At 50.3% G+C, this 26,561-nt stretch overlaps 1 protein-coding gene and 1 long non-coding RNA gene across 2 annotated transcripts; one reads left to right on the top strand and one right to left on the bottom strand.

Annotated features, from left to right (window-relative positions):
- Positions 1 to 1,426: 1,426 nt before the first annotated feature.
- LOC148110226 (uncharacterized) lies at positions 1,427 to 8,627 on the bottom strand. The gene is made up of 3 exons (XR_015724096.1): positions 8,108 to 8,627; positions 7,657 to 7,868; positions 1,427 to 2,312 (listed from the first exon to the last, which is right to left on the bottom strand). It is a non-coding gene; the product is annotated as an uncharacterized LOC148110226 (long non-coding RNA).
- Positions 8,628 to 12,232: 3,605 nt separating this feature from the next.
- Positions 12,233 to 15,398, top strand: FAM43A (family with sequence similarity 43 member A). Its single transcript, XM_045812666.2, has one exon. It carries the CDS (start codon positions 13,199 to 13,201, stop codon positions 14,474 to 14,476), a length of 1,278 nt encoding a protein of 425 aa, XP_045668622.1. The 5' UTR covers positions 12,233 to 13,198; the 3' UTR covers positions 14,477 to 15,398.
- Positions 15,399 to 26,561: the final 11,163 nt, after the last annotated feature.

Below are 26,561 nucleotides of genomic sequence, written 5' to 3' on the forward strand. Positions count from 1 at the left end.
TGAGCCTGCTCCACTCTGCAGCCTGGGCTTTTGGTGCTCACTCCATCGATAATTTCCCAGCGACGGGCATAAGAATGCTGGGTGAGACTTGTGTGGGTGCTGGGCGTTTTGCTTACATTTCATTAATCAGGAGAACCACCTCTGTGTTACCGCGCTCAGAGAGGAAGAAGCTTGCTCAAGGCACAGATGGAATATGTATGGTGTCAAACCCCAGATCTCATCAGCTATCGTATATGTTCTGGGAGAAGGGAAGCATGCAGGTCGTTAGTGCGCATTTCAGAACCCAGCGCTTCTCGAACTTGATCATGCCTGTGAATCCTCCCAGGAATCGCGTTAACATGCAGATTCTGATTGATGAGGTCTGGGATGGGGCCGGGGACTCTGTACTTCTAAGAAGCTTCTGGGTGACGCCGATGAAAATGGTCTGGTCCAGGGGCCACATTTTGAATAGCAAGAAGAGTCCACTCCCTTTGGTGCAGGAAGGCACTGGACTAGCTGAAAAGTCAATCACAGCGAGTTAGGAGCATGCCCAGCTGGTACCATATCACCCACCCATTTTTGGATTCCCAGCCCAGATCACGGTGGGCTACCCCTTAATGCTCTTACTGAGCTGGTGTGAACTTAGGGAAACAACCAAGGGATTGCTGAAAAGCCATGTAGTTGTTGGCAAGGCTTCTGGAAGTCAGTGACCAAAGTTCAGTGAAGGAATGAATCAGAATGTGTTTTCTCCCACTTCCCTACATAGAAACAGTTTATCTTTAAATACTCCATACTCTCCATAGTAAAATATGGGAAAGACCCATGGAAGAGAGTAAATTGACAGTCCCTGGAATTCTCTTGAAGCTTAGTGGTTAAAAATAAAACTAACTCATAAAGTAAGATTATATGGATTTTACATTCTACGAACAACAGTAGATTACATATATAAAGAAACCTGCCATCCATTCCTAGAACTCAATCAGGAATCTGGGATTGCACCCTTGTTTCCTTTTCCAGATTTTGTCATTTCCAGAGATTTAGAGAAAGCAAGCAGTTTGGGTTTCTATTGTCATTCTTCTCATGGGCTCCAAAAAATCTTAACCAAGTAAAGTGATAATTTAATCGAAACCAGTAGAGAGTCAATCAGACACTGACATTGTAGGATTACAATAGCAGCAACTATTCTTAGCTGACAAATAAGTAAGGCATAAATAATTCTAATATTTCTCTCAAGACATTTCTCAACTCTATCACTGAAAAAGAACTATCCAAGCTCAGTTTTCTTATTTGTTTAATGGGATAATAATAATCCCTGTCCTGCAGAGGTAGCAAATGAGATAATGCTGAAAGATCATTGCCTAGTAGTTCATAGTAGTTTCCACAACCGAACAGTTTCTTTGCCCAACAACTGCATGATGCAGGTAAAAATCCACATGTATAATTGATCCATGTTGTGGGATTATGAGACTAGTTCATTGAGGAGAAGGAGGAAGGCAATTGAGGGTGCTGATGAGGCAAGATTATGGGTTCCAGATTGAGAGGAAAAAGTGAGATTGAGTGGGGAGTGATGATGGTGGTGGTGAAGGGTGGAGTGCCGTGCTGGCTGCAGACCAAGTGTGGGGTGTTGCAAAGATGAATCAGCCCAGGTTCCTGCCCTCCGACCATAGAAGCCATTCCACCCACACACTTCGGGGAACGACACAACCTAGCCAAACTCCTCTCTTCACTTTGTCACGACAGTGGAAATGCTCTTCCGCCAGGGCTGTGTCTCAAAACTGGGCAGATCCTCCTGATTCCCCACGTAGCTGAGCTCTTCTGATGAAGCCAACAGAGTCTGCACAGCTGACCTCTGGAGGAGGTTGCATTGATTTTGATTCATATCCAGCTTCCAAATAGCAACAGAGAGTGAGTGTTCCTCATTGACGGTGTTGCATAATACTTAATTTACCGTGGCTAAACAAACATGGTTGCAAACCCTGAAACCCACACCCAGGAACGAATTTTGGAGTGGCTTTCTGCTCTCCATCTCCACACTGCTGTGCCTCCCTGGGCTCCACATCTGTCTGGGGAGGGAGATGGGAGAGTGGGCGGGTTTCTGTTTTTCCTTTTCACCCCTTAGCCAAAAATGGGGCAGTGGCAGAAACCCTGTTCCAAGGCCAGCTTGCAGCCTTACCCCTCCCTCTCACCCGTTCTCTGCAGCACCTCGTTCCATCAGGACAGGAAAGCAGTTCGCATGAGGCTGAGGGTTGTGAAGATAGAAGCCTGGCAGTCTCTGCAGCCACTCAATCAGCAAGGAAAGCTCCCTTCGATTATCTGCCGCTCTCAATTTATCCCTGTTGAAAATGGGTGGATTTTCACCCATGAGGGAGTGTCAAAAATTTAGCAGCCCTTTATTTGTGGTTATTGTAAGTGACTAACTTAAATCACTTCAACCAAACATGGATTGTCTGCTGGCGCAAGTCATTCTGTGTGCAATGAAAAGTGTAAAAGACATTTTGCTTTGGTCATAAAGGCTACAAGATTCTATATATATGCTCTTCCCAGCGACGGGCATAAGAGAACCATATTAGAACCTATGAATTTCCCCCAAACTCTTGTAGTTTTCTTTTTTAAGAATGTGTTTGTTTGTTTGTTTGTTTGTTTGTTTATTTAAGAGCGACAGGGTGAGAGCGAGAGAGAGAGAGAGAGAGAGAGAGAGAGAGCAGGGGAAGGAGCAGAGGGAGAGGGACAAGCAGATTCTGCTAAGCATGGAGCCCAACTGGGGGCTTGATCCCAGGACCTTGAGATCATGACCTGAGCGGAAATAAAGAGTCAGACACTCAACTGACTGAGTCACCCAGGTGCCCCCACAACTCTTGTAGTTTTATATGGAATATCCAGGGTCTTTTACTCACAGATGACTTCGTAATTATTCTTTTCCTCACGATAGTCAAGTGAGAAAGGGAACTTGTGTTTTTTTGAACTTTTCTTCTGTACTCATTAAACAATAACTCCACATTCCCACCTTATGCATTTGTTTTTCTTTTTTGGGGAGGGAGGGTCAGAGGGAGAGAGAGAATCTGAAGCAGGCTCCATGCCTGCCCGGGGCGGAGCCCAACTCAGGGGCTCGATCTCACAATTCTGAGATCAGCACCTGAGCTGAAATCAAGAATCAGACGCCTAACCAACTGAGCCACCCAGGTGCCCCTATTTTTCTGAACTTTTAGTTGTGGAAATTGAGACCCAATAAAGTGAAGCAAAGTAAAGGAGAGTAGAAGTAGAATTAATAATGACCAACTCTAAAATCTGCAGCTAGAAAGTGCCAGGCTTTTCCCATTCATTCATTCATTCGTTCATTCACTCATTCATGGCTAGGCTCCAGGGATTCAGCATTGGACAAACACCCAGTTCCTGTGAGCTTAAATTTGAGTGGTTGTCAGCCTGCAGAGGGACTCATCCAAGGTTAAATAGCTCAGGTCAGTGGTGGAGCCACGAACCACACCACCGGTTAGATCCTGCTTTCCCAGAATGGCCTTCTGACCACTTCCCTTAAATCACTCTAATAAATACACTAAGAAGTGTTAGCATGTCAACTTGGATGCTGAGGGAATGAGAAAAAAGCAAAGGAAGTGTGATTAGCCTTGGGAGTGGGGACTCCAAGGGTATGTGGGGGCCATTTCTATTTATGTGAAGGACTGTTACAGGGAAGGGAGGGAAGATTGCTCTGAGTAGACACAATGCAAGCAGAACTAGAACAAATGGGTTGAAACTACAGAGTTGCAACTTTAGTTTTAATTTGTTTGAACCTTCTTACGATCAGAGTGGTTCAAAGATGGAGCGGACAGCTTATATGATAGTGAGCTCCCTGCCACCAGGGGTATTCGAGCAAAGGTTATATAACCAAATGTCAGGATGTTTAAAGCAGGTTCATGCTCCAAGGTGGGGGTTGGAGTAGATGATCACTAAGGTGCTTAATGGACTTCTTACCCTGAGAGGTTTCCTCCCTCTTCACACTACCCTACGTCACCCCAGTATTTGACATAATAGGGCAACAGATGGGCTCAGAAAAGGTGCTCAGGCTGGCAGTCACAGGGCAGTGCCTTCACCGTGTAGTTTGGGGAGAAGATGACATCCTGCCCTGCTTGTCATGTGAAGGTTGAGGGCACTGTGAACCACCATCTAGCAAATTCAGTCATCATTAGTTACAAATGCTATTATCACACATAAAAATGTTCAAGGGCTAGGTTTTTGTTTCAAAGCTAGCCATGCAGGGGCTAGTGAGTTCTCCTCCTTCCAACTTCAGAGGGGACAAACCAATCTGGCTCCTGCCTCTGGTGGCACCGGTGAGAAAGGCTCGCTCGTAAGGCTCAAGGTTTCGCTTCTTTTGACATCTTTCTCTTGCCTTTGCTTTTCTGCCTGGGCGTTGTCTGGGCAGCAGATGCTGTAGGCAAGCAGTCCATGAAAGAAGGGGCATCATGGCCAGCATGGGCCACAGGGTGACCTCAGGAGTTTGTAGGTGTCTGACTTGTTTATTGTTCCTCTGTCATTCCTGCAATTTCCTGTCATGGCCTCCGTTTTCAGTTGAATGGTGTATCTCAAAAAGATATAGTCTTAACCCTGGATACTTGTGGATGTGGCCGTATTTGGAAAGAGGGTCTTTAGAGATGTAATCAAGTGGAGATGAGGTCATACTGAATTAGGGTGGGTCCTAACGCAATAATGTGTTTTTATAAGAAGATACAAATTTGGACACACACAGAAAACACAGGGCGTGGGCAGGGGGACAGCACGTGAGGACAGACGCAGAGAGTCTATGAGTTAAGGAATGCATGGATTGCTGGCAAGTGCCCGAAGCTAAGAGGAGTCAAGGAAGGATGCTTCTTTCTTTTGGCCTCCGGAATTGTGAGAAAAAGTTTCTGTTGTCATAAGCCACCTGTTTATGGGAATTTGTGGTGGTGGCCCTAGGAAACCCATACAGCCTCCTGCCATCTCAGCACTGGAAGGGAATTTGCTCAGCTCACAAACTGGGAGGCCAGGGCCCAGAGAGGGGCAGCATCTGGGACTCTCAGTGAGGCAGGGTGGGGATGTGGGTATCTGAGCTCTGGCTCTGATCACAGCGAGTCACTGCTCAAATGCCCAGTGACTCACCGCAGCTTGGGAAATGCCTCCACCTACCATTCAAGGCCCTCCAGAGCCAGGGCCCGACCTGACTCGCACACAAAGAGCTAGGCTTTGGCACTCTTAGGCCCGTTTCTTAACTCCTCCAAGCCTCAGTCCTTTCCCTCTAGTGAAGAGAACATCGAGGACCTCACCACACTCTAATGAGACTGAAACATCTGGAAGGACCCAAAGCATAACACAGTGTGTGACACCAGGAGGTGCTCAGTATGCTTGAGTGCCCTGCTTTGGGCCCAGTTATGTAGTGCTGAACACTAAGCTCCTTCTACATGGGCCATTTTCTCCCTCTGGACTTCCATCTCCTGTCTCTGTCCACAGCAACCTGCTCATCCTCCTGTGGAGCAAAAAGCCTACCCCCTCCTTGGTAAGTGCCCTGGTGTCCTCACTGTTGGCGGTTCTTTTTCCCTCTGAGCCCCCAGTGCTTTGTGTCAAGCTCAGCCTGGGATAGCTCAGCTCACACTTACCTGCACCTCTATCTCCTCTCCCACAACGTACTGAAAGTACGTCCTTGAGTTCTTTCTGAATCCACGGATACGGGACAATAACCTCCTGAAAGGTGAGACCAAGTGCATCTCCCCAGCACCTAGTGGGGACAGGCCAGTGCCCTTAACATCTGTGATGGAATAGCTGTTACTTGGCCAGCTGATTTGCATAGGCTCGCTAAAGATGCGCCAGGCCGCCATGCCCAGAGAGAAGTTCCAAACAAGAGACAAACGAAAACACAGGTTGCATAATATCCTTTCTCAATGTGAAAACCCCCAAGCATTTACCATACACATTTGCTTTCATCGGTACTTCTTTACGCTATTTCCTGTAAAACAAGAAGTATTATAACTCTCCTTGTTTTTGAAGTGAAAACCCCCGAGAGATGAAGGGTCACCGGGCAGAGCGAAGGAGCCCAGTGGGCCACCAGATCTCACAGACCTGGGTGTGATCTTGACCACTAGAGAGACCAAAGTCTCACTGTGTAAATCCCATGACAGTCATGCTTGACTCTAACCTCTCTGGTGGCAGTGACAGCCAGTAACAAGGGGACTTTCCATTAAGGGGCCCCGTGAGCGGCAGCTTAGGTTATGGGGGGAAGTGTTTGGTTGATGAGGGCTGAGCCTGCCCAGTCTACCAAATGAAGCCATGAGGCCCCCAAACATAGCCCTTCACAGAAGGGGAGAGGGAGCAGGGCATGTGCTCTGCATATTCGTGTATTTAAAAAGTCTCTGGCCTTATGTTTAGCTGAAGGAGAGAGCCTTGAATTGAGATCCAGGCCACGTGGGTCCTAATCTGGGCTTGACTGCTAAATACCGGTATAGCCATGCATGTGCACTCTTGGGACCTCAGTTTCCTCATCTGTGGAACCAGGACAGGGAGGTGACTAGATTGTCCTGAAGGGGGTCATCTGGATGGCTCAGTGGGTTGAGCATCCGACCTTCGATTTTGGCTTAGGTTCTGATCTTAGGGTGGTGGGATCGAGCCCTCTGTCGGGCTCCATGCTCAGCACGGAGTCTGCTTGTCCCTCCCCCCCCACAAATAAATAGATAAATAAAATCTTAAAAAAAAAAAAGACTGTCCTGAAGGGCCTTCCAGTTCTGACAGCCTGTGTTTATGATAGTTCAATTGCTGTAAAAATAAACACGAGGTTAATATTTGTTCGTTGTACAATGTTTATCGTACACTGGCTTGGTGGCAGGCATTATGCTAGGAGCCAAGGACAGAAAGATGAATTCGATAGAGTTGCCGCTCTCCAAGAGCTCACAGTCCAGTGAGGGAGGCAGAGTTTAAGACAATAACGTTACAAAAGGCAAGTGTAGGGGTAGAGATAAAAGGAGCATGGAGAAGGAGTTAGGGAGGCCTGGGCCCCTTTCCTGGACGAGATGGTTCCTGAGCTGGCTTTTTAAAAATGAGTAGGGATCAGCCAGGGGAAGCGGCAGGAGGAGATCATTCTAGTTAGAATCACTTAAGCAATGGCATGAAGACAGGAAACGGTCTCGGGCGCATGGGGAGAAGCATATTCTCCGTGGCTGGAGCAGCACTTAGGCCAAGAGAAGTGGCGAATGAGGCTGGAGAGGTAGGCAGGTGCCAGAGCTGAAAATTCCCATGTGTTATGCTGAGAAGCTTAAGCTGCAGCCTGTGGCTGGTAGGAAGCCACCAAGGGGTTCTAATGGGAGGGGTTGTGCGGTCACATCTGTGGTTTGGTATCAGTGGGGAGGGGGGGTGGATTTGAGGGGGATAGGTTCAAAGGAAAAGAGATTTTTAAAGAAGATTTTATCTGTGTATCTATCTATCTATCTATCCATCTATCTAATTACTGTTGCTCTGACCACCTTGGTTTCTAGAAGAAACTCTAGGTCCTGTGCTTGGCTCTGCTGGGGAGTGGGCAGCTTTGGAAGAGTGGGGAGGACTGAGGGTGCTCACTGAGGCAAGGGTGGGGAGGAAAAGGAGTCAGGAGAAGAGATGCCTGGCTGGGAGGTGTCTCGCCACTGTAACGAATTACCATAAACGTGGCATAAGTCAATAGGAACTTACCATTCTGCAGGCTAGAAGTCCAACACAGGTCTCATCGGGCTGGAATCAAGGTGTCACAGGGTCTCCTTTGTGGATGCTCTGGGAGAGAATTTGTCCTGGTCTTTTCCAGTTTCTAGAGGCTGCCTGCTTTCTTTGGCATGGAGCGCCTCCCTCCATCTTCAAAGCCAGCAAGGGAGAGTGGGGTCCTTGTCACATCACATCACCCCCTTCCACTTAAAAAAAAGTCGAGATGAGATGAGATGCATATACCATAAAATTAACCATTCCGAGGTCAACAAGGAAGCGATACTTCGTGTGTCCACAATGTCGTGCAACCACTACTTCTATGCAGTTCCAAAACGTTTTCATCACCCCAAAAGGAAGCCCCATACCATTCAGCAGTCGTTCTGCATTCCTCCCTCTCCCCAGCCCCTGGCAACCACCCGCCTGTGCTCTGTCACTGTGGACCCACCTATTCCCTATAGTTCACATGAGTGGACTCCGACGATATGTGCCCTTTTCTGTCTGGCTTCTCTCACTCAGCATACTGTGTTTGAGGCCCCCACCTCCACTTCGAAGGAGCCTTGGAAGGGGGAGAGGGGAAGGAGAAGAGGCTAGGAAGGAGTTGATGGTGGGAGGAATGAAGCGGGCCAGGGCGGGCTACCCGAACTTCAGGATGTGTTGTTCAACCACAGAGGAGTTTCAGCGGAGATCCTGATTTAAGGGACCCAGAAACTGGCCTGGTGCAGCCCGTGGGTGAGTTCGCTCTGTGATGGATGCTGATGTCGATCCTGGAGGTCTTAATTAAAGAATTGATATAAGAGGAGTCAGAAATGAGGAGGGCTGAAGAGTCAGAGGCCGTCATCACACGGTAGGATTTTTCAAGCTGGAGAGTGCTCGAACCCGCTGAGCGCCTTCCCACCTCCGGGCCTGCATGTTAGCCTCGCACAGTGCTATCCAGATCTACAGTTGTGGTTGTTCTGGTATCCACATTAAACAGGTAAAAGGAGACAGGCCAAATTAATTTTAATAATATAGTCTATTTAACTCAACATAACCAAAATATTATCATTCAATATATAATTATTATAAGACGATTGAGAGATTTTTTCCTTCTTTTTTTTCTAAGTCTTTGAAACCCAGCGTGTATCTCGCACCTGCATCACACCTCAGTTTGGACCAACTGCATTTCAAGAGCTCGGTAGCCATACATGGCTTGTGACCTCCTTCCTGGTCAGCACAGGCTAGCATGTTCCTGCGTGGCTGACTCCACCTTCTAGAGATCTCTGCCCAGAGTCGCCTTCCCTGGCCATGTGGTCTAAACCAACCGCCTTCTGCTCCTAGCACTGCTTTCTTGTGTGTGTTGAGACTTATCACTATTTGAGATTTTATTATTTGTTTGCTTATTCTCTGCCTCCCTGTAGGATATAAATCCCATGAGGGCAAAGACCCGTCTGTCTGCTTTAACACAATATCCCCAGCAACGGCATTGCATCCACCATAGACTCACAACAAATGTTAATTGGATGACTTTGAGGATCCCAGATTAGTCATTTGTTGTCTCTGAAGCCGACATGCGTTTAGGGTGTTGGGGAAGGAGGCCTGAGAGGGAGGATCATTATGCAAGAAATAAGGTGGGAGAAAGCCAGCCTGAACGCTTTCTGTGAGCTCAGAGGCTGACTCTCAGATGTCAAGTCAGAGGCCAGGTTTCTCAGCTGTGACTTGGCTGCGTGTTGATTCAACCACTGCCTTATCCGGTTCTAGGAGAAACCGGCCCCCCTGATGGCACTTCTGCCTGCCACCAGTAGATGGCGCGGCATTACACAGAAAAGGCCAGTCTGCGGCCTGATGCAGTTTCTGACCTGTTCCCCAAACTGCCTTGGCTCATGTTCTGTTCTGGAGCTGCCCTGTGTCTCAGGTCCGTGGTGTGGGCTCATAAATGGTGCCACCGGTTTCCCTGGCTGAAGAAACTCAGCCTCAGTGGTGACAAGGTGAGGCAGGCCCCAGGGGCCAGCCCAGGCCCAGGACCAGCTCCAGGCCCCCAGGGCCCAGGCGGGCAAGAGACAGCCTGGTCCTCCGCCTCCTGGGTCTGTGAGCACCGGCACAGACTGTGACTCACACCGCAGAGTGTTCACATTTGCCTAGAACCTTTCTGTGCTCCCGAGGTTGAAAACAGACTTACTGAGGAGGTTGTCCAGGCATGGCAGTGACCAGTCACAGGAGCAGCTCAGTGGGCCTCTGCACCCAGAATGGATGCCCTCGCGCTGCCTCGGAGAAGCCAGGCCCGCTGGTGGAATCCTCCCTGCCATTGTGGTCCACGGCTCTCCCTGCTACCCTGTGATGCCTGAGGCAGTGCCCCTGCAGAAGGTGAGACCAGCCTTACCTCCCACCACTGATCCTTCCTTGTCTGCCCCAAACCCTTCTAACCCTTGGACCTCTGAGCAAGTTGGAAATGGTACCTGCTTGAACATGACATCTACTATTGTAGAGTTTAGACTTCGAGATTATGGACCAGCTAACGGTCACCTAACACAGGTTAATCTGGTGTGTTTTTTACCAGACTTTTCCGTTTGGAGTACATACAGTCTATGTGGTTGCCACTGCAAGATATTCCAGAAAGCTGAGTGGAAGAGGAATTCACCTTGGCTTAAATGGCTTATTAGAGTCCTAACTAGTTCATTCCAGCACCAGGCCAAGTATCCCTCCGTTAGTGCATTAGTGCAGCTGGGGAGTAAGGCATCAGAGCTCTGGTCTAATGACACCCTGGAGTGAGAGTCAGCCATGAAAAGGCCATTCCTTCCCTCAGAGACTAGGGGGGCCCAAAAAAGCACCATCAGGAAACTTTCTACTCTCATCGTTATAGTCATTAAACTCCATCCTAATCTGCACATGTGCCTGCATTTTCAGGTTCTATAATTCTGCTGCCCTCTAGATCTAGAAAGCCCTTTAGTTCTTCCCTGCTTGGAGAAAGCCTGCTCATTCTTCAAACATCACCTTCTGTGGAGCCTTTTCTGATCTTCCTACTCACAACGAACCTTCTCTTCTTCTAACTTCTCATAGTACTTTGGGTCTTTCTCAGGGCACGTAGCCTACCCTGTCTTCCCGTTCACATGCACGTCTCATTCATTCATTCAACAATCAAGTAGTGCCTATTTGTACCAGGCACTGGGGGACACAGAGTGCTTTCATAGTTGCAGTGGAAGCCCAGAGCTGGGTGCAGTTGGCGTCCTTCGTGGGACTGGGAGCTCCTTGGAGACAGGAACCGGGTCTGCTCCTAGCCCAGGGCCTGGCACCAAAAAGTACTCACAAAAGTTACGTTGACACTCAGCACCACTGAGTCTGAGAAAATTGGGTTAGAATTCAAAGAAAGGTTATTTAAATTTCAAAGAAAGTTTGAAAATTAGCAAAGGTAGGGCTCCAGAGAATTCCCAGGAGGGGCTACAGTAGTTCTGAAATCAGTGGTTTTGGCACGGAAGCCAAAGATAGCCAAGACCCCCTGGGGCCTAGGGGGGAAAGGGGTTCCGCTGTCCTCCTCCAGGATGACCTCGGGAGTTTCATGCAGCATCACCTGGACATTTACCACACATTCCAGCCTGAAGTCGCGTTGCTTTCACTGAGCAGACCATAGAGGTGAGGAAGTTATTTTGAGGGCCCAGAAATGAGTTACCAGCCAAGGGTCAAGCTGGTCAGATGATTAAAGCTATGCTGTTCGGTCAGCACTAGAGAAAAGCATAATGATGGGATTGCCATTCCTAGTGGAGGGTGGCTGACCATTATTAGACACTGAAATAAAAAAAAAGGTCATTTGGATTTTAACTAGGAATTCTCATCCCAAGATGTGTCAATGATGTAATAAAACTGAATGATTGGCCTGCCAAAGTAAAATGAGTTCTAACCACACATAGGCATTACCTAGAAATCCTAGAGGTCTCCGAAAACTGCTCTTCTCTGAGGCCTGAGAGCAGGAGGGGCCACTGCTAGGGATTCGGCGCAGGAAGCACTTTATTTATGGACTATATACCATATTGTTCACTCCAATCACCGCATTACACTCATCTCACTTCTCACTATCTGCTTGTCTGTGGAGAAAGGGCTCCAAGATCCTAAAAGATAAGTCTCGCTGTTTTCCTTGCTTCTGTCTCCTTTAATGAAAATTGTGAAAAAATATAATATTAAACAGCACCTACTCATTCTCAGAGAGCTGTCACACAAAGAAAGAACCACTATTTCCCCAACCTTTTTGCATAGTAAATTAGTCTAAATCCCACCTTCCACCACTTCCCCCAGAAGTTTCGATGTAGACATACATTTATTTAGTGAGTTGCAATTCAGCCTGAGGGTGGAGTGTCAGAATTCAAGTTGCTTTTCCCGAGGGGTAACCCCGGGTCTTGGCGATACCTGTAGATAAACGAGATGCTGGCAAATCTGAGATGTAATTGCGGGATTGGACCGGTTTCCCCTTTCCCTCAACAAATGGCTGCAACTAGGTCCCTTTAAGAGACCAGGAACCCGCCGGGCGTCCGAGCCCGAAACGCATCCTCTTCTCTGCTCCTCCCCTGTCCCCGCGCGGCGAATGGTTCGCGCCGGCCTATTTTTACCCGAGATCTTGCTCCCGGACCGCAAGGATGTGAGGTTGGCGAGCCGGCTACCGCTCGCAGCACGGGACGGGCGCGCCGCAAAGGCGGGCAGCAGACCTCGGGGACCTCGGGAGCGGAGTCGGACACCCCCAAAGCGAAGAAATGAGGTAGCGACCGTCCCAGGAGCCGACCATGCGCGCGCCCCGCTCTCGGCGCCCCGCGCTGCCCCGGCCGAGCCAGCCGGGACAGTGAGCCCGCCGAGCCCGAGTCCCCGCGTCCGGCCGGAGCGAAGATGCAGTGAGCCACAGCGGGAGTGCTGCGCCGGGCCCGCCGCGGCCAGCCGGGGCAGCATCTGACTGCACTCCGGGCAAGCCGCAGGGTCTGGGACCAGCCCAGCCGAGGGGCTCTCTGGCTCCGGCACCCCTTGGGGGCGGGGAGCACCGGCCTTGGGCACACTCGCTATCGAGTTTCCGCGGCTTCTAGTCCCAGCCCTGGGGAGTGTGTGTGTGCGCGCGTGTGTGTGTGCGCGCGCGCGGGGGCCCTTTCCAGGTTCGCCGAGGAGTTCCTGCATATTCTCGCCCCGTCCCGACTGCTTTGGCGGGGGCTCCTTGTGTTTGCGCGCGCGCATCTCTTTTTAACGTTCCACTCTGATTTCGTCTTCTCTCATTTTGCTTGCCTAAGACTCTTTGCCCTCATCCTTGCCCTGGCCGGGGTAAATCTGTGCCCGCTGTTTTTCTCCCCACACTCGCAGCTGAATATTTTCTTCTCTTAAAATTTTTACCCGTACCCTCTTCGGCGGGGTCCCGGAGCACGATACTCCCTAACTCCCTCTCTACCACTGGGCCACTCCCAGCAGAGGTGTTTTTTGTTTTTTGTTTTTCCTGTCTTGCCCCGGCCGAACCCGGCCCGGGCGGGTGGCTCAGCGGGGCTCGTACCCGCCGCTCCGCCGCCGCCGCCGCCCAGCTGCGCGGGGGCGCCCTCCGGAGATGCTGCCGTGGAAGAAGCACAAGTTCGAGCTGCTGGCCGAGGCGCCGCCACGGCAGGCGTCCAAGCCCAAGGGCTACGCGGTGAGCCTGCACTACTCGGCGCTCAGCTCGCTGGCGCGGGCGTGCCCCGAAGGCGCGCTCAGCCGGGTGGGCAGCATGTTTCGCTCCAAGCGCAAGAAGCTGCATATCACCAGCGAGGACCCCACTTACACCGTGCTCTACCTGGGCAATGCCACCACCATTCAGGCGCGCGGGGACGGCTGCACTGACCTAGCGGTGGGCAAGATCTGGAGCAAGAGCGAGGCGGGTCGTCAGGGCACCAAGATGAAGCTGACTGTGAGCGCGCAGGGTATCCGCATGGTGCACGCCGAGGAGCGCGCGCTGCGCCGCCCGGGCCACCTCTACCTGCTACACCGCGTTACCTATTGCGTGGCAGACGCGCGGCTGCCCAAGGTCTTCGCCTGGGTATACCGGCACGAGCTCAAGCACAAGGCGGTAATGCTGCGCTGCCACGCGGTGCTGGTGTCCAAGCCCGAGAAGGCTCAGGCCATGGCCCTGCTGTTGTACCAGACGTCGGCCAACGCACTGGCGGAATTTAAACGGCTCAAGCGGAGGGACGATGCGCGTCACCAGCAGCAGGAGCTGGTGGGCGCGCACACCATCCCGCTCGTGCCGCTGCGCAAACTGCTCCTGCACGGACCCTGCTGTTACAAGCCACCGGTGGAACGCAGCCGCAGCGCGCCCAAGCTGGGCTCCATCACCGAGGACTTGCTCGGCGAACAGCAGGAGCAGGAGCTGCAGGAGGAAGAGGAAGAGGAGCACACGGAGGGCTGCCTGGAGGAGGAGGAGGAGGAGGACCGTGCTGAGGAGGGGGACCCGGCAGCGGAAGAGGCCGAGGCGCAGCGGGCGCTGATGGTGGCCATGCACTTGGAATGCGGGGACTTGCTGGACACGCTGGAGAGTGGCCGCGAGGAGGCGCTAGGGGGCGGTGGGGTAGCCCTGGGCCCTGGGGCTGGGCCGCCGCCTCTGCTGCTGGGCAGCGCCTCCGACATGAAGGCCGAGCTGTCCCAGCTTATTAACGACCTGGGAGAGCTCAGCTTCGGCAACGACGTGCGCAGTCTGCAGGCCGACTTGCGGGTGACGCGCCTGCTGTCCGGCGAGAGCACCGGCAGCGAGAGCTCCATCGAAGGCGGGGGCCCGGACGCCACCTCTGCCACCGCTGGGGACCGGTCGGGCCCTGCCGACGGCGCCAACCCAGAGGAGCCCCACTCGGGTTGAGATCTCAGCAGCTCCCTGCGTGTGCCCCTCGCGCCCCACCGTGACTCCTCACCCGTCTTTTGGACAACCCCCCTTCTCCTCCGTCCCCCGCCAGACCCCAGGAAAGGGGACATGAGACACACTGGCCCTCTCTGCACATTTGGCTCTGTTTGAAGCTGGGCTCAGGTTGCTCGTGGAGACGTGCGAGGCGGGTGGACTCTGCACGGAGGGAGAGAGAGGCAGGGCTCTGGGGGGCGGGGAGGGGGTGAGGGAAGGGCCCGCTGGTTAGCAAAGTCCTACCAGCAAGCCATGCCTGCCTGCAGGCCAATTTCCTGTTTGTGGGGCAGCTCGGGCCTGAGGAGGGGTTAATTTCCTCCCCTGACCAGACCGAGGAACAGGGAGCGGCCTAGCGCTGTCATTGACATGTCATTAACCAACATCTTTGTTTTTTGCTCTCACAGCGTTTGAGGCTGTAATGCCACCTCTTTGTCCCCAGTCGTTTTGGTGCGAGAGCTTGGGTTGTTTACCTCAGACTCAGACCCTTGAAATTCTGCCAAATTCCTCAAATAACTGTTTGGGGGGGGGTGGGGGGGAAATGAAAGAAAGTTGCATTTTGTTTACAGTTAAAGACATCTATCTTAAAATAAAAAAGGAGTTTTCCTTTAAAAATACACACATCTTCCTCCTGCTCTAAAGATCTCCCTCCGTGATACTGTGTAAAATATTTTGCACTGTTGTGAAGTATTTTTGAAATTTTTTTTGTACATAACTGTGTTCTCAGAGCTAAATGTTTATATCTTTTGCTGTGCAAAAGGGACATGTAAAATGTTGTTCAGTTGTATATACAGAAATGTGTATAAAACATTGTTATTTTTTAAGAGTAGGCTGCTCTGTTTCTGTTTGCCGCCAGTGGGGAGAGAATAAAGAGGACAATGTAACAGAACAGGTGAGCGTCTGGAAGTGCTGCTGAAAATGCTGGGGGCCAGGGGTCTGGAAGAGGGCCTGGCCATTGGTGGGATGGTGTGGTGCTTGAAAGTGTTTCCAGAAGGGGACCCCCCGCTGTTTGCATAGCCCCGGGCCTTTGTCGCCCTCCACCACCATAGGGCCATGGCTGGGGCCAGCCCTCGCTTTCTCTCTGAGCGCGCCCTCCCATATTCTTCACACAGTAAACTGTGGGGCTGTGGACTTTTTCTGGTCTCTCCTAGTTAATTCTTGGGGATACAGGGTGAGTTCTGTTCCTCACTCCCAGACTTGTGAGGTTATTTAGGGAAGAGTGACTTTCAAGGTCTTCTGAGGTTTTACCACGGCCTTCTGTGGTTCACCTTTTCCTTTACAAACAGCTCAAGGGGCTTTAAAGATCAACCAGAGACCTGAGGAAAGTGTCCTTGGGGCTCTGTGAGGAGTGGGGCCATCTCTGTTTTTCCTGGGAGGAAAATCAAGGAGAGAGGAAGGTTGGTAAGTTCTGATCATGGCGTGAATGAGTCATGGCGCAGGTGGGGCGGGTGGGGAGGCCAGCGGAAGAACCTATTTCCTTCCCTTCGACAACCCAGCGTGACCCAGTGGGGGCATGGTGTGGAGGTCAAGGCAGACAAGAACTGTTAGAGCTTGTGTGTGTGTGTGTGTGTGTGTGTGTGTGTGTGTGTGTGTGTGTGTGTGTCTCAGAGTTTTCAGGCTTTCTGGGAGCTTGTTTCTGTTGTAAACTCCAAACAGATGTCTCTGGTATGGCTACAGCCGATCAGCTGGAAGTTGTAATAAGATGCTGCCAAAACTGTGCCTTCCTCAAATTATTTTTTTCCCTTTGCCCCTTTGGGCTCCATTTCCTGTGTTGCAGAAATGATCCCACTCCTGGCCTTCCCTGCTGTCCTTCGGCCACTCTGCTTTGTTTTCATCATAATTATGTTTGAAGCAGCTAGAACCACAGATCCTGAGGAGTCTGGAATTTGTTGGAACCACAGAGGGAGGGTGAAAGATTTTCTTCCGAATTAACAGGAGTGGTTTGGGCATAAGATTAACTTTAGAAGCGAAAAACAAAGGGTGGGTGGGAAATAACTAAAAAATATTCAGAATCACTTCTTAAGGGCATTAGGACAAGCTCCAGGCCTTTGAATCTGTTATATTTTGGTTTGGTTGAGAGTCCCTACCCCTCTCCCCAAATACCTCAGATACACACCATTGCATGAAATTTAAAACCCCCAGGTAGAGTGAAGTCAAGAGAGTCAGATCCTCCCTCCCCAGATACTCACCCGCATGCCTTCCAGACAGCTCTCACCGCACTGGCAGGCAGCTGTGTGGCCCATCACTACCTCGCATGACTGGATTTCACATTTGAAATTATTTTCACACATTGCCAAGTTCCTCTGCTCTTTGAAACTGATAAGAACATTAAAGGGGGGGGGCGCCTGGGTGGCTCAGTCGTTAAGCATCTGCCTTCTGCTCAGGGCGTTGCTGGGATCAAGCCCACATCGGGCTCCTCTGCTATGAGCCTGCTTCTTCCTCCCCCACTCCCCCTGCCTGTGTTCCCTCTCTCACTGGCTGTCTCTATCTCTGTCGAATAAATAAATAAAATCTTAAAAAAAAAAACATTAAAGAGGGTGAAGATCACATGGCTAATACGTGGTGGTAGGGCAGGGTCTGTGTGTCTTCATTCCATTTTTGGTTTTTTTTTTTTTTTTAAGATTTATTTATTTGAGAGAGAGAGTGTGTGTGTCGGGGGGGTGAGGGGCAGAGGGAAAGGGAGAGAGTATCTCAAGCCGGCTCGCTGCTGAGCGCGGAGCCTGATGCAGGACTCGATCTCACGACCCTGAGATTATGATGTGAGCTGAAATCAAGAGTTGGACACTTAACTGACTGAACCACCCAGGCGTCCCTGTGTGTCTTCATTCTTAACCAGTTAATGGTCTAGTGACAATGCCAAGGTTGGCTTTTATCTGTGACTGAAGGGGGTATGGTGTATTGGTCAGAAAGTTCAGACAAATGACATTTAAACCAACATTGTCAATAAATGTAAGGCAACTGTCTCTTTAAAGTCTGATTTTTCCAGTTATCTGATTAATAAATAGGGAAGGGGGGTTTCAGGGTGGAAGAAGGAGGAAGAAGAAAATAAGTAGACTGCAAAAGAACCAGTTCCCTCCCTCACTCCTGGTGCCTTCCCCTTCCCTCCTTCCTCCCTTCTACTTTTTGGCTTTTATCCCCACTGCACACCATCGCCCTCCGGCTGATGTAATTCTAGAAGAGATTCGAAGGTGATACATGATTCACCTCTTCTTACGTCTCAGTCTTCCAGGGATGATATCACTAGTGTAAGAAGAGAAATTTGAATGAAAAAAACAAAAACCGAACACTAATTTGCTCCTGACACTCGGCGGGAAAAAAGTGGTGTGCCCAGAGCAAAACTAAGTACTTGGATGAAACACACCTTCCAGAGAGCACCTGAGGTCTGGTTCACTCATCACATCTAGCTTTTCCTTCTTGCGAGGTGAGGTTCATGTTTCTCCTTTGCGTAACCTGATGGCACTTTAAATGCAGTGAGACACTTTCCACATTCTTCCCCGGCCTAAGTAATCCTCTGTGTCCAACAATGCACTATTGACTTCGTGAAAAACGAAGTGACTTCCGTCGGCAGGAGAGGTCTTGCCAGGTGGCAGCACAAGTCCACGGAGGAGGCGTTTCATCAACCGCAAAAACATCCTCCCATGTCCGTTTGTACCATTTGTGGTGTGTGTTGACGGGGAGCGAGGGAAAGCTAGGACAGTACAAAATAAACAATAGTATGACAGACCTTCTCAACGCTCAGAGCTGCCGAGAACACCCACTCCACGCACACGCAGGCTCCTCCCTACGGCAAACCTCCCACTCACGGCCCCCACAGTCAGCAGAACAGATTGGAAACAAATTAGAAAGGTTCTGTTAGACTGAGAAAGCACAATTCCCTCCCAGAAACAGAGCTGCCTTTAAGGGCCCTGCTCTTGAAGGGGGAGAGAGCTGGCTGGTAGAACTCACCCCTGGCACCACACTGGGGATGGAAAAACCTCGTGGGAGTCAGCAAGCATCATGAGAAACATAAAAATCCTATTAGGGGCAAGTTGCCCTCATTTCTAGCAGGATTGAGTAATTTAATCAGCAGAACCCTTCCCTCCATGTGGTACGCATCAGCGGTCCCCACGTCTGCTGGCAAGTGATACGCGACAGAGCGAGAAGCGTGTGCGCACCGGGCGCCCAGGAGCCACGTCTGACACGCGGGAAACTACTCCAGGCTCCAGGAGGGCCAGGAGGCCGCGGGGCCAGGGCACTCTGGACCTGGGGCACCAGGTCTTCCTGCACGCGGCCACATCTGGATCTGGCTTTATTGTCAGCTGGGGCCCTTCCTGCTCCTGATGGCTCATCCGTGTTCCTAGGCCACAGTGTGCCTGGGGCCAGCCCCCTGTGACCTGCTCTGAGGTGAGCCAATTTGAGCAACCCTGAATGACCACCATATTGGTGGCTTGAATGGCTAGGTGGGCCCTGGAACTTGGCACCCATTCCCTCCCTTCTCTAGGCCTGTTCAGTGGCACCAGTTCCTAACCCCAACAGAGGGTAACCCTTCTGCGTCCCCTCCTCATCTCTGTCCCATCCCATGTCCTCCTGTGAGGCATCATTTCCCTCTGGCTTCTCTGATGGCCCAGCTCCCCACCCGATCCTGTCTTCGTTTCTTCTCCTTCTCACAAGCCTAGCTCAGACCTAAAAGAAAAGAAAGCCCAAACTTTAAGCACAAACAAATCAAACACGCCGTCATCAGTCAGCACTAATCCTGCAATCCCTGGTCATGCGCTGGCCCTGTCCCCCATTTACAGATGAACAAACTGAGCCATAGAGGGGTGATGTCATGCGCAAGGTTACACAAGAGGGCCCAAGACCCCAAGGGGCCAAACTCTAAAACCCGAGCTCTTTTCACACTCCTCCCGTTCTTATGGCTTACAACCAGATTTTTAGCTTTGGGATGGCAGAAACTGGCAGTTGAATTTCTCTTTGATCCCCCCTTCTTTTGTACCTCTACATTTCATGCATGGTAGATGCTTGATGATAAATACCTGTCATGCCATTCTTACGAAACATGTCACTCCTGCCACCAAGTGTGAATGAGTATCTACTAGCTGCCTGATGTTGGAGGTAGAAAGGGCAGGTGATGCCTTCCTAGCAAGAATGCTCCTGGTGGGTGGGGTGGCGGCCCCCAGAGGAACCTGGTCTCCTCTTGCTTCTGTCCTGAGATCTGGTCTGGCAAGATCTCACCCTAGAAGAGCAGGTCTAGTTTGAGGGTGGGGGAACTCTTCCCATTGCATCATGATTATTAATCATCCGTGTCTTTCCTGGTTGGCTGAATACTCCAAGGACAGGCATGTGTCTCCAGGCGTCTCTGATTCACCAAACTTAACACAGAAACTTGCACCTAGTTGGTACTCAGGAAACACTATGGGAGGAGTAAGGAGTGATTCTACTTCAGGCTGGGAGAATAGGTCTGGAAAAGCTCAAGGGCATTACCTGGACGGAGGAGTCAAGGTTTTTTTGGTTTTTGTTGGTGTTCTTTTTTGTTTTGAGAGAGAGACAGAGAAAGAGACAGAGAGTGGGCTTGAGGTGGGAGGGAGGGGCAGAGGGAGAGAGAGAATCTTAAGCAGGTTCCAGGCCCAGCAAGAAGCCTGACGTGGGGCTCGATCTCATGACCCTGAGATCATGACCTTGAGATCATGACCTGAGCTGAAATCAAGAGTCAGATGCTTAACCGACTGAGCCACCTAGGCGCCCCTCAAGGTTTTGAGGACATATGTTTGGAAAGGAGGGAAGATTGGGGTTCAACTGACTCTTCATCTCTACAGGAGGTAGATTCAATTCCCAAGAGTTTCCTTGGAACTTCCTTGACCTTCCTAGGGAGGGGTGGTTCTGGTTTGGAGAAGGATGGTTTATTTGAAATTGGCTCTGCCATGGAGTTGGAGTCCCATTCTTGCTCCTCTCAGCCGCAAGGTTATGACCCCAATCCCTCTAATTTGAGTCAAATGAAGGCTCAAAGAATGTGGTGTGGCAGAAAGCCTTCAGGAAGAGCCTTGGATGCAGACCTTGAACTGACCAGGAATCCCTCCGCATTAACCTAATCAAGTCACTTCCCCCCTCTAGCCTTAGGATCCTCTTGAGTAAAATGGGTGTGTTAGATTATATAAGAGCAAGACTTTCAGCATTAATGCTCTGAACTGAAGAAGAAGCAAAGGTTAAGTTCAAGTGTGTTTCTGCCTTCCTCCTTCCCCTAGTGGGACAGAATAGAAGAAACCTCTGACCTGGGGCTTTGGGGACCAGGGCTTATCTTTGGAACCCCCTGTGGCCTGATCCACCCCCTGGAGTTTAATGTGGAGGTGTTCTTGACCAAGCCAGAGCAGAACTTGCCTGTTAGGCAGCCCTTTCACTACCTCAAAGCTTGGAGGTTACAGTGGGTCCTGAGCTGGGGACCCACATTGAATCTAAGGACCAGGTTAGGGGCAGGTAAGGGACCATGAAAGGACTTGCCCAAGATCGATCACTCAGCAAGATGGGGCCAGAATTCAGGTCTCCTGACTCCTATACTCTTTTCCCTGTGTCTTTTGGGCTGAAATCAGTTACATTTGGAAGCAGCCCAGCCACTATTAAGAGAAACTTGGCAGAGCCCAGGCATCTGATCAAAGGCCATGAGGGCACCTGGCAGTAGGGTGCTTGTTCTCCTAACGACAGAGACCAGGACCCACCTGCAGCAAGTCTGGGAATAAGAGGGAGTTGATAACCTGGGGCATGCTTCCCCACCTCCCCTAGTGGCAGGCTACTCCCCGCGCCAGGACCCACCCCAATTCTAGATCCTTCTCCTAGGAGAGTTTCTTCTTAGCTGCCTGTTGGGGATTCTCCTTCCTCTCTGTTCCAGGACTAGCCAACCATCCACTCAAAGGGTCTCCAGCTCACGCCAAGGTCTCCTTCACTCCCCAGCCCTGACAGCCTAAGAGCCAGACAGAGCATTAGCACTCCTCCAGCTCAGTCCCTTCCTTTTACAGATGAGGAGACTGAGGCCCAAGACAGGGAAGGGACGGGTGTCACCGGGAGCAGAGCTTATAGCCGGCTTCTACTTTCCCCCAATCTCTTTCCAAGACACCACACTGCCCTCTTTTAGAAACTCACAACAGTCATGTGGGGAGTCCCCCTTCCTTGGTGCGATGGGCCCATGGTGTGCGCCCGAAGTGCAGGGCTCCCCTCCTTCCTGCAAGCGGTAAGGTCCGCAATTTTGTCTTCTCAAGCTATTGGTCCTCAGCCTACAGTGGATGTCTCTTACCTAAATGGCGTTTTTAGGGAATTAACATTTTAATAGGGGACTCTTGACTATTCAAAGCCTTTGAGATATAAGATGGCAAATAAGAAGGGCATTTTGGGCACCATGATGGAAGGAGGCAGGAAGCAATATTTTGGTGCAGGGAGTACCTCTCTTCCCATTACAAGTGTTCTGACACCATAAGCCATGTTCGTGAAGGTTCCACTCTGGCAGCTGAACTGCTCTACAGAAAAAGAGAAAGTGATATTTCCAAGGTCATGTGAGTTCAAGGAGGATGGGTGGGGAGGGCCACAGGGTCCTGCATCAGCACACTCTCCCTTCTGTGTTCCAGGTCAGGGCTTGCGAATGACTCCCAGGTACCGTCTACAGAACTGCCAAAGCATCAGCGGTTCCTTATTTATGGCTGCTGTCTGTCCTCCCCCAAGGCCTCCTCTGTAGAGAAACTTGTCTTAGCCTTTGCATGCCAACTTGCCCCCAGTGCCCCCGATTCCCAGGGAAAACCGTTCACCACCTGGTTTCCGGCAGAGGAGCTCATCTCTGTAAAAGAGCACCACGTGATCAGGTGCTCCTGCCTGTGCTCAGACCAAACCACACAATGCTTGTCCACAAGCGATGTGTAGACACTCCAGGGTCTGGGGGGCCCTTCCTCTCATACCTGCAGCAGTTGTTGCCATGGAAGAAAGCTCCCAGAGTCCGTGGCAGGTCAGACCTGTTGGGAGATGTTCACACTGCTGAAGTCAAAAGAGATTTGAGTTTTACGCTCTGTCTCCGCCATTCCATTCGTTGGCCCAGGTCTGAGCCAATGTCCGATGTTATCTGACAGATGTGGGATTGGGTGGCTAGGGTGGATGGCAGGCAGTATTCCTGTGCACAGGGCTATAAGGTATGGCTGAAAGAGAACCGGACTTGAGATTCGGGTCCAGCCCCGGTTTTCCTGTGTAGTAGCTCTTTTTTTTTTTTTTTTTTTAAGATTTTATTTATTTATTTGACAGAGAGAGAGACAGCCAGCGAGAGAGGGAACACAAGCAGGGGGAGTGGGAGAGGAAGAAGCAGGCTCCCAGCGGAGGAGCCTGACGTGGGGCTCCATCCCAGAACGCCGGGATCACGCCCCGAGCCGAAGGCAGACGCTTAACAACTGTGCCACCCAGGCGCCCCATGTATAGTAGCTCTTTGATCTTGAGCAAGTCTCCTTTTGGGGCCAGTCCTTTCTGTGAAATGGAGATAGGAATATCTAAACTTTCTCTCCGATTGTTTTGAGGTTCAAAATCTAAAAATTGGATGAGCAGGTGTCTCGTCAAGTGTAGTACAGGAAAGGAGTGGTTGCTACTGGAATATCCAGATTGTAATAACACAGTTGGGAGGAGTGAGCCTCAGGGGGGCTCCCCCCTAGTGCAAATGTGTCATGGGCAGGAACATTTTCCATGAAACATATTCCAGGACCCAAGGAGGGAAAACAGGCAAAACGAGAAGTAATCTATTAAGAATAGGAAACAGTAGGTGGGTACCGAATCGGCAGGCTTTATGTGGAAAGATCATGGGCTAACTTTCCGTCTGAAGCTCTAGATATCCTCATGTACTGTGTGGCTCTGTCTCCAGCCCAATCTCTTCCATCAGGTGTGACAGGAGGGCACGGCAGCTGCCTGTGCTCTCTGGCCGGGTTTTTATTTGTTCTTTGTAATGGGATTCGTTTTGTCAGCATGTGATTATCAGCCTGGAGCAGTATTTCGACTATGATTAGTATTCTATACTTGGGCTCATGTGTGCGCTCACACGTACACCCCTTTCCCAAAAACTTTCCACAAATATTTGCAATCATAATTTAATTCACCTCTCAGATAGATGTTTCGGAAGTGGCCACAGTCCTCTTAAAGTAATTCTTTAGACTGTTATGTACAAATGTGGAGGTGCAGGGTGCTTGGGTGGCTCAGGAGGTTAAGCGTCTGTCTTGGGCTCAGGTCACGATCCTGGGGTCCTGGGATGGAGCCCCATGTCAGGCTCCCTGCTCAATAGGGGGGTCTGCTTCTCCCCCTCCCTCGGCCCCTACTCATGTTCTCTCTCTCGCTCACACTCTCAAATAAGTAAATAAAATCCAATAAAAAAAAGAAGTGTGGAGGTTCTAGGTTTTTATTGGAAACACTCTATGTAGATAGAGTACACACAGGAATACTTAGGACCCTCTTGTCCTGATGGAACTGGTGTGTGTGTGTGTGTGTGTGTGTGTGTGTGTGTGTGTGTCTGTGTGAGTCTGTGTGTGTCTGTGTTCCTGCGGGTATGCCTGGGACTCTGCTCAAGGGTATGAGCTGTATTGTGAACTCAAGCTGGTGCGGTTGGCATTGCTGTGAAATGATTGGTGAAAACTCATAGCGCAGTGAGAGAGCTATGTTGACCCTCCCACATTCCTGCCAAGAAAAACTTCAAATCACATCACTCTTTCCTTTCCATTGTACTCTTGAGTTTTCCTTTTTGTTTCTTTTTAATCTTAAAAGGTCCTTAACCTAACAGAAGTCTTCAAATTCCTTTAAGAATGCTCTATATTGCTGGAGACCTTGATCCAAAGAAGCCTACTGCTGGGATGGCCATCGATTCTTGTTTGCTCAGGACGGTCCCAGTTACGCCTGAGGTCACACATAATTATAGCAGAGCCACTCTCCACTCTCAAAGTGTCCTAGTTTTGATGATAAACTATATAGTTTCCCCACCTATTACCCAGGTAATTTTGACCTTAACCTTCACAGGTCTTCATTCATTCATTCATTCATTCATTCATTCATTCATTCATTCCTGTTCTCTCCCTCACTGAAGAAATACTTATAATGTATCTACTGTGTGCATTTATAATGCATCTATTGTATGCCAAGTACTGTGCTGATTGTGGAGGTGAGGTGGGGAGATGGGGGTGGGAAACAAGAAGGAAACGAGGATGGAAACCACAAGCAGTCTTTGCCCTCATGGAGCTCATGATCCAGTGGAAAAGTCCAAAGCATGTGATATCTATCCAATATCAAAAGAGGTATGGTCCGTTTATGTGTAAAGTATTGAGGGAACACAGAGGACGGGCAGCCCACCCACGCCAATCCATCCAAGGGAAGGGGGTAGTCACAGAGGGCTTCACATAAGAGATGATCGTTCTCTTCAATCATCAAGGTGGTCTCCTCAAAGGCTCTGATTGAGTCATAAAACCTCGCCTGATCTAGGTTCTGGAGGAAGCATAGTTTTCTAGAACTTTTTTGTTTGTTTGTTTTGTTTTTGAGGGAGGAGGTGGTTGGAGGATGTGTTTGCAGATCTCCTACCTGCAACCTCTCTCCAGCCCTGTACTTCTAAAGGCCAGAATAATATTTGGGTTTTCTTTCTCATTGGTCTATTTCCTGACCCATGAACTTGGCAACCAGAAGTAATGGAGTATGGTGGGCATAATTAAATAGGGTAAAGAATTCTAGCTGCTTTAATAAATCCCATACTCACTGGCTTAACATCGGAAGAGTTTATTTCTCCCCTATGCACTGTTCTGAATGAATAGTCTTGGTGGTCAAACCATCAGTCAGGGGCCCAGGCTCTGTCTGTGTTGTGACTCCACCATTTTCTAGAGTGGGAGTTGGCCACATTGGGCCTGCTGGCTGTATTTGTATCTGAAGTTTTATTGGAACACAATCTCGCTCATTCATTTACGTATGATCTATGGCAGCTTTGTATGACAACAGCACAGATGTGTACTCGCAACAAAGACCGCATAGCCCACAGCCTAAAATATTTACTATCTGGCCCATCACAGAAAACGTTTGCTGACCCCCTACGCCAGTGCCTCGGAAGTCTCTCTGGGTTGTCTGCTTCTGCCAGACAAGGTTCTCCAGCAGACAGAGAAAGAGCGTGGGTGATCTTTTCGAGATTTTAATGGGCAGGCCTAGAGGTGACACACACCACTTCTGACCATGTCGCATTGGCCAGAACTCGGCTCACAGCTACGTGGAACTGCAAGAGCAGCTGGGAAATGCAGCTTAGCTCAGGTTTATTTGAGCAAAGACCATAGGAGGATCAAGGGGAAATTGCTCTTTAGAAAAGTTTGTGAAGGCATGCATCATTCAGTTGGCACCTGGTCCTAAGGGCTGCTTTGAATAGCTCAGGACCCACAGCTCAAGTAACTTTTCAGACACAGATGCTGCAAACATTTGCTCAAGACTAAACGAAACGTTTGAGGTGGGCTGTCTCCTAGGTAGGGGGTCTGGGAATTCCCGCCATCTTCGGGAGCAGATCTCTCTTGAGACAGCCCCGCACCTGGAGGGGCCGCTCTGGTTCTTGAAAAGTTCTCCTCAGATTTGCCTCCCTGCAGTCTGTGACACTTCCTGTGAGACTGGGGAGAGTGGGTGGGCTCCCTCTTCCCCAAGTGCAGGGCAGAGCAGAAGCCCTGCCAGGAGGCTCCTTTTCCACTCACTTCCGGCCACCTGAGGGGGGATGCCTGGGTTCTTCTCCCCCACGGAGGGCTCAGCCCCTCCCACCAGAGAGCCCAGACACTGGGGAGAGGGACAGCTCTGCTTTCCAGGGGAGAGGGCGACCTGGCCAGATGTGTGAGTGGTGGCTGCGTGTTCTGGGAATTCCAAGCCCCCGCCGGAGGTCTGAGAGAGGGCCAGCCAAGTCTGCACGCTGGCCCAGGGGATGGGCAGGATAGGGGAACTTTTACTTTATACTATACTGTACTGGTGGGATTGTGGGGTTTTTTTGTTTGTTTGTTTATTAGCATGCTACGTTTATAATACCCTAATCTAATTTTATTTTATTTTTTAAAAAAGATTTTATTTATATATT

This window comes from Ursus americanus, chromosome 4 (genome assembly GCF_024610735.1).
Source record: "Ursus americanus isolate L20-20 chromosome 4, mUrsAme1.1.p, whole genome shotgun sequence".
NCBI classification, from domain to species: domain Eukaryota; kingdom Metazoa; phylum Chordata; class Mammalia; order Carnivora; family Ursidae; genus Ursus; species Ursus americanus.

Excerpts from the sequence above, each read along its gene's own strand:
- FAM43A (XM_045812666.2), top strand. The coding sequence starts at position 13,199 with ATGCTGCCGTGGAAGAAGCACAAGTTCGAGCTGCTGGCCGAGGCGCCG.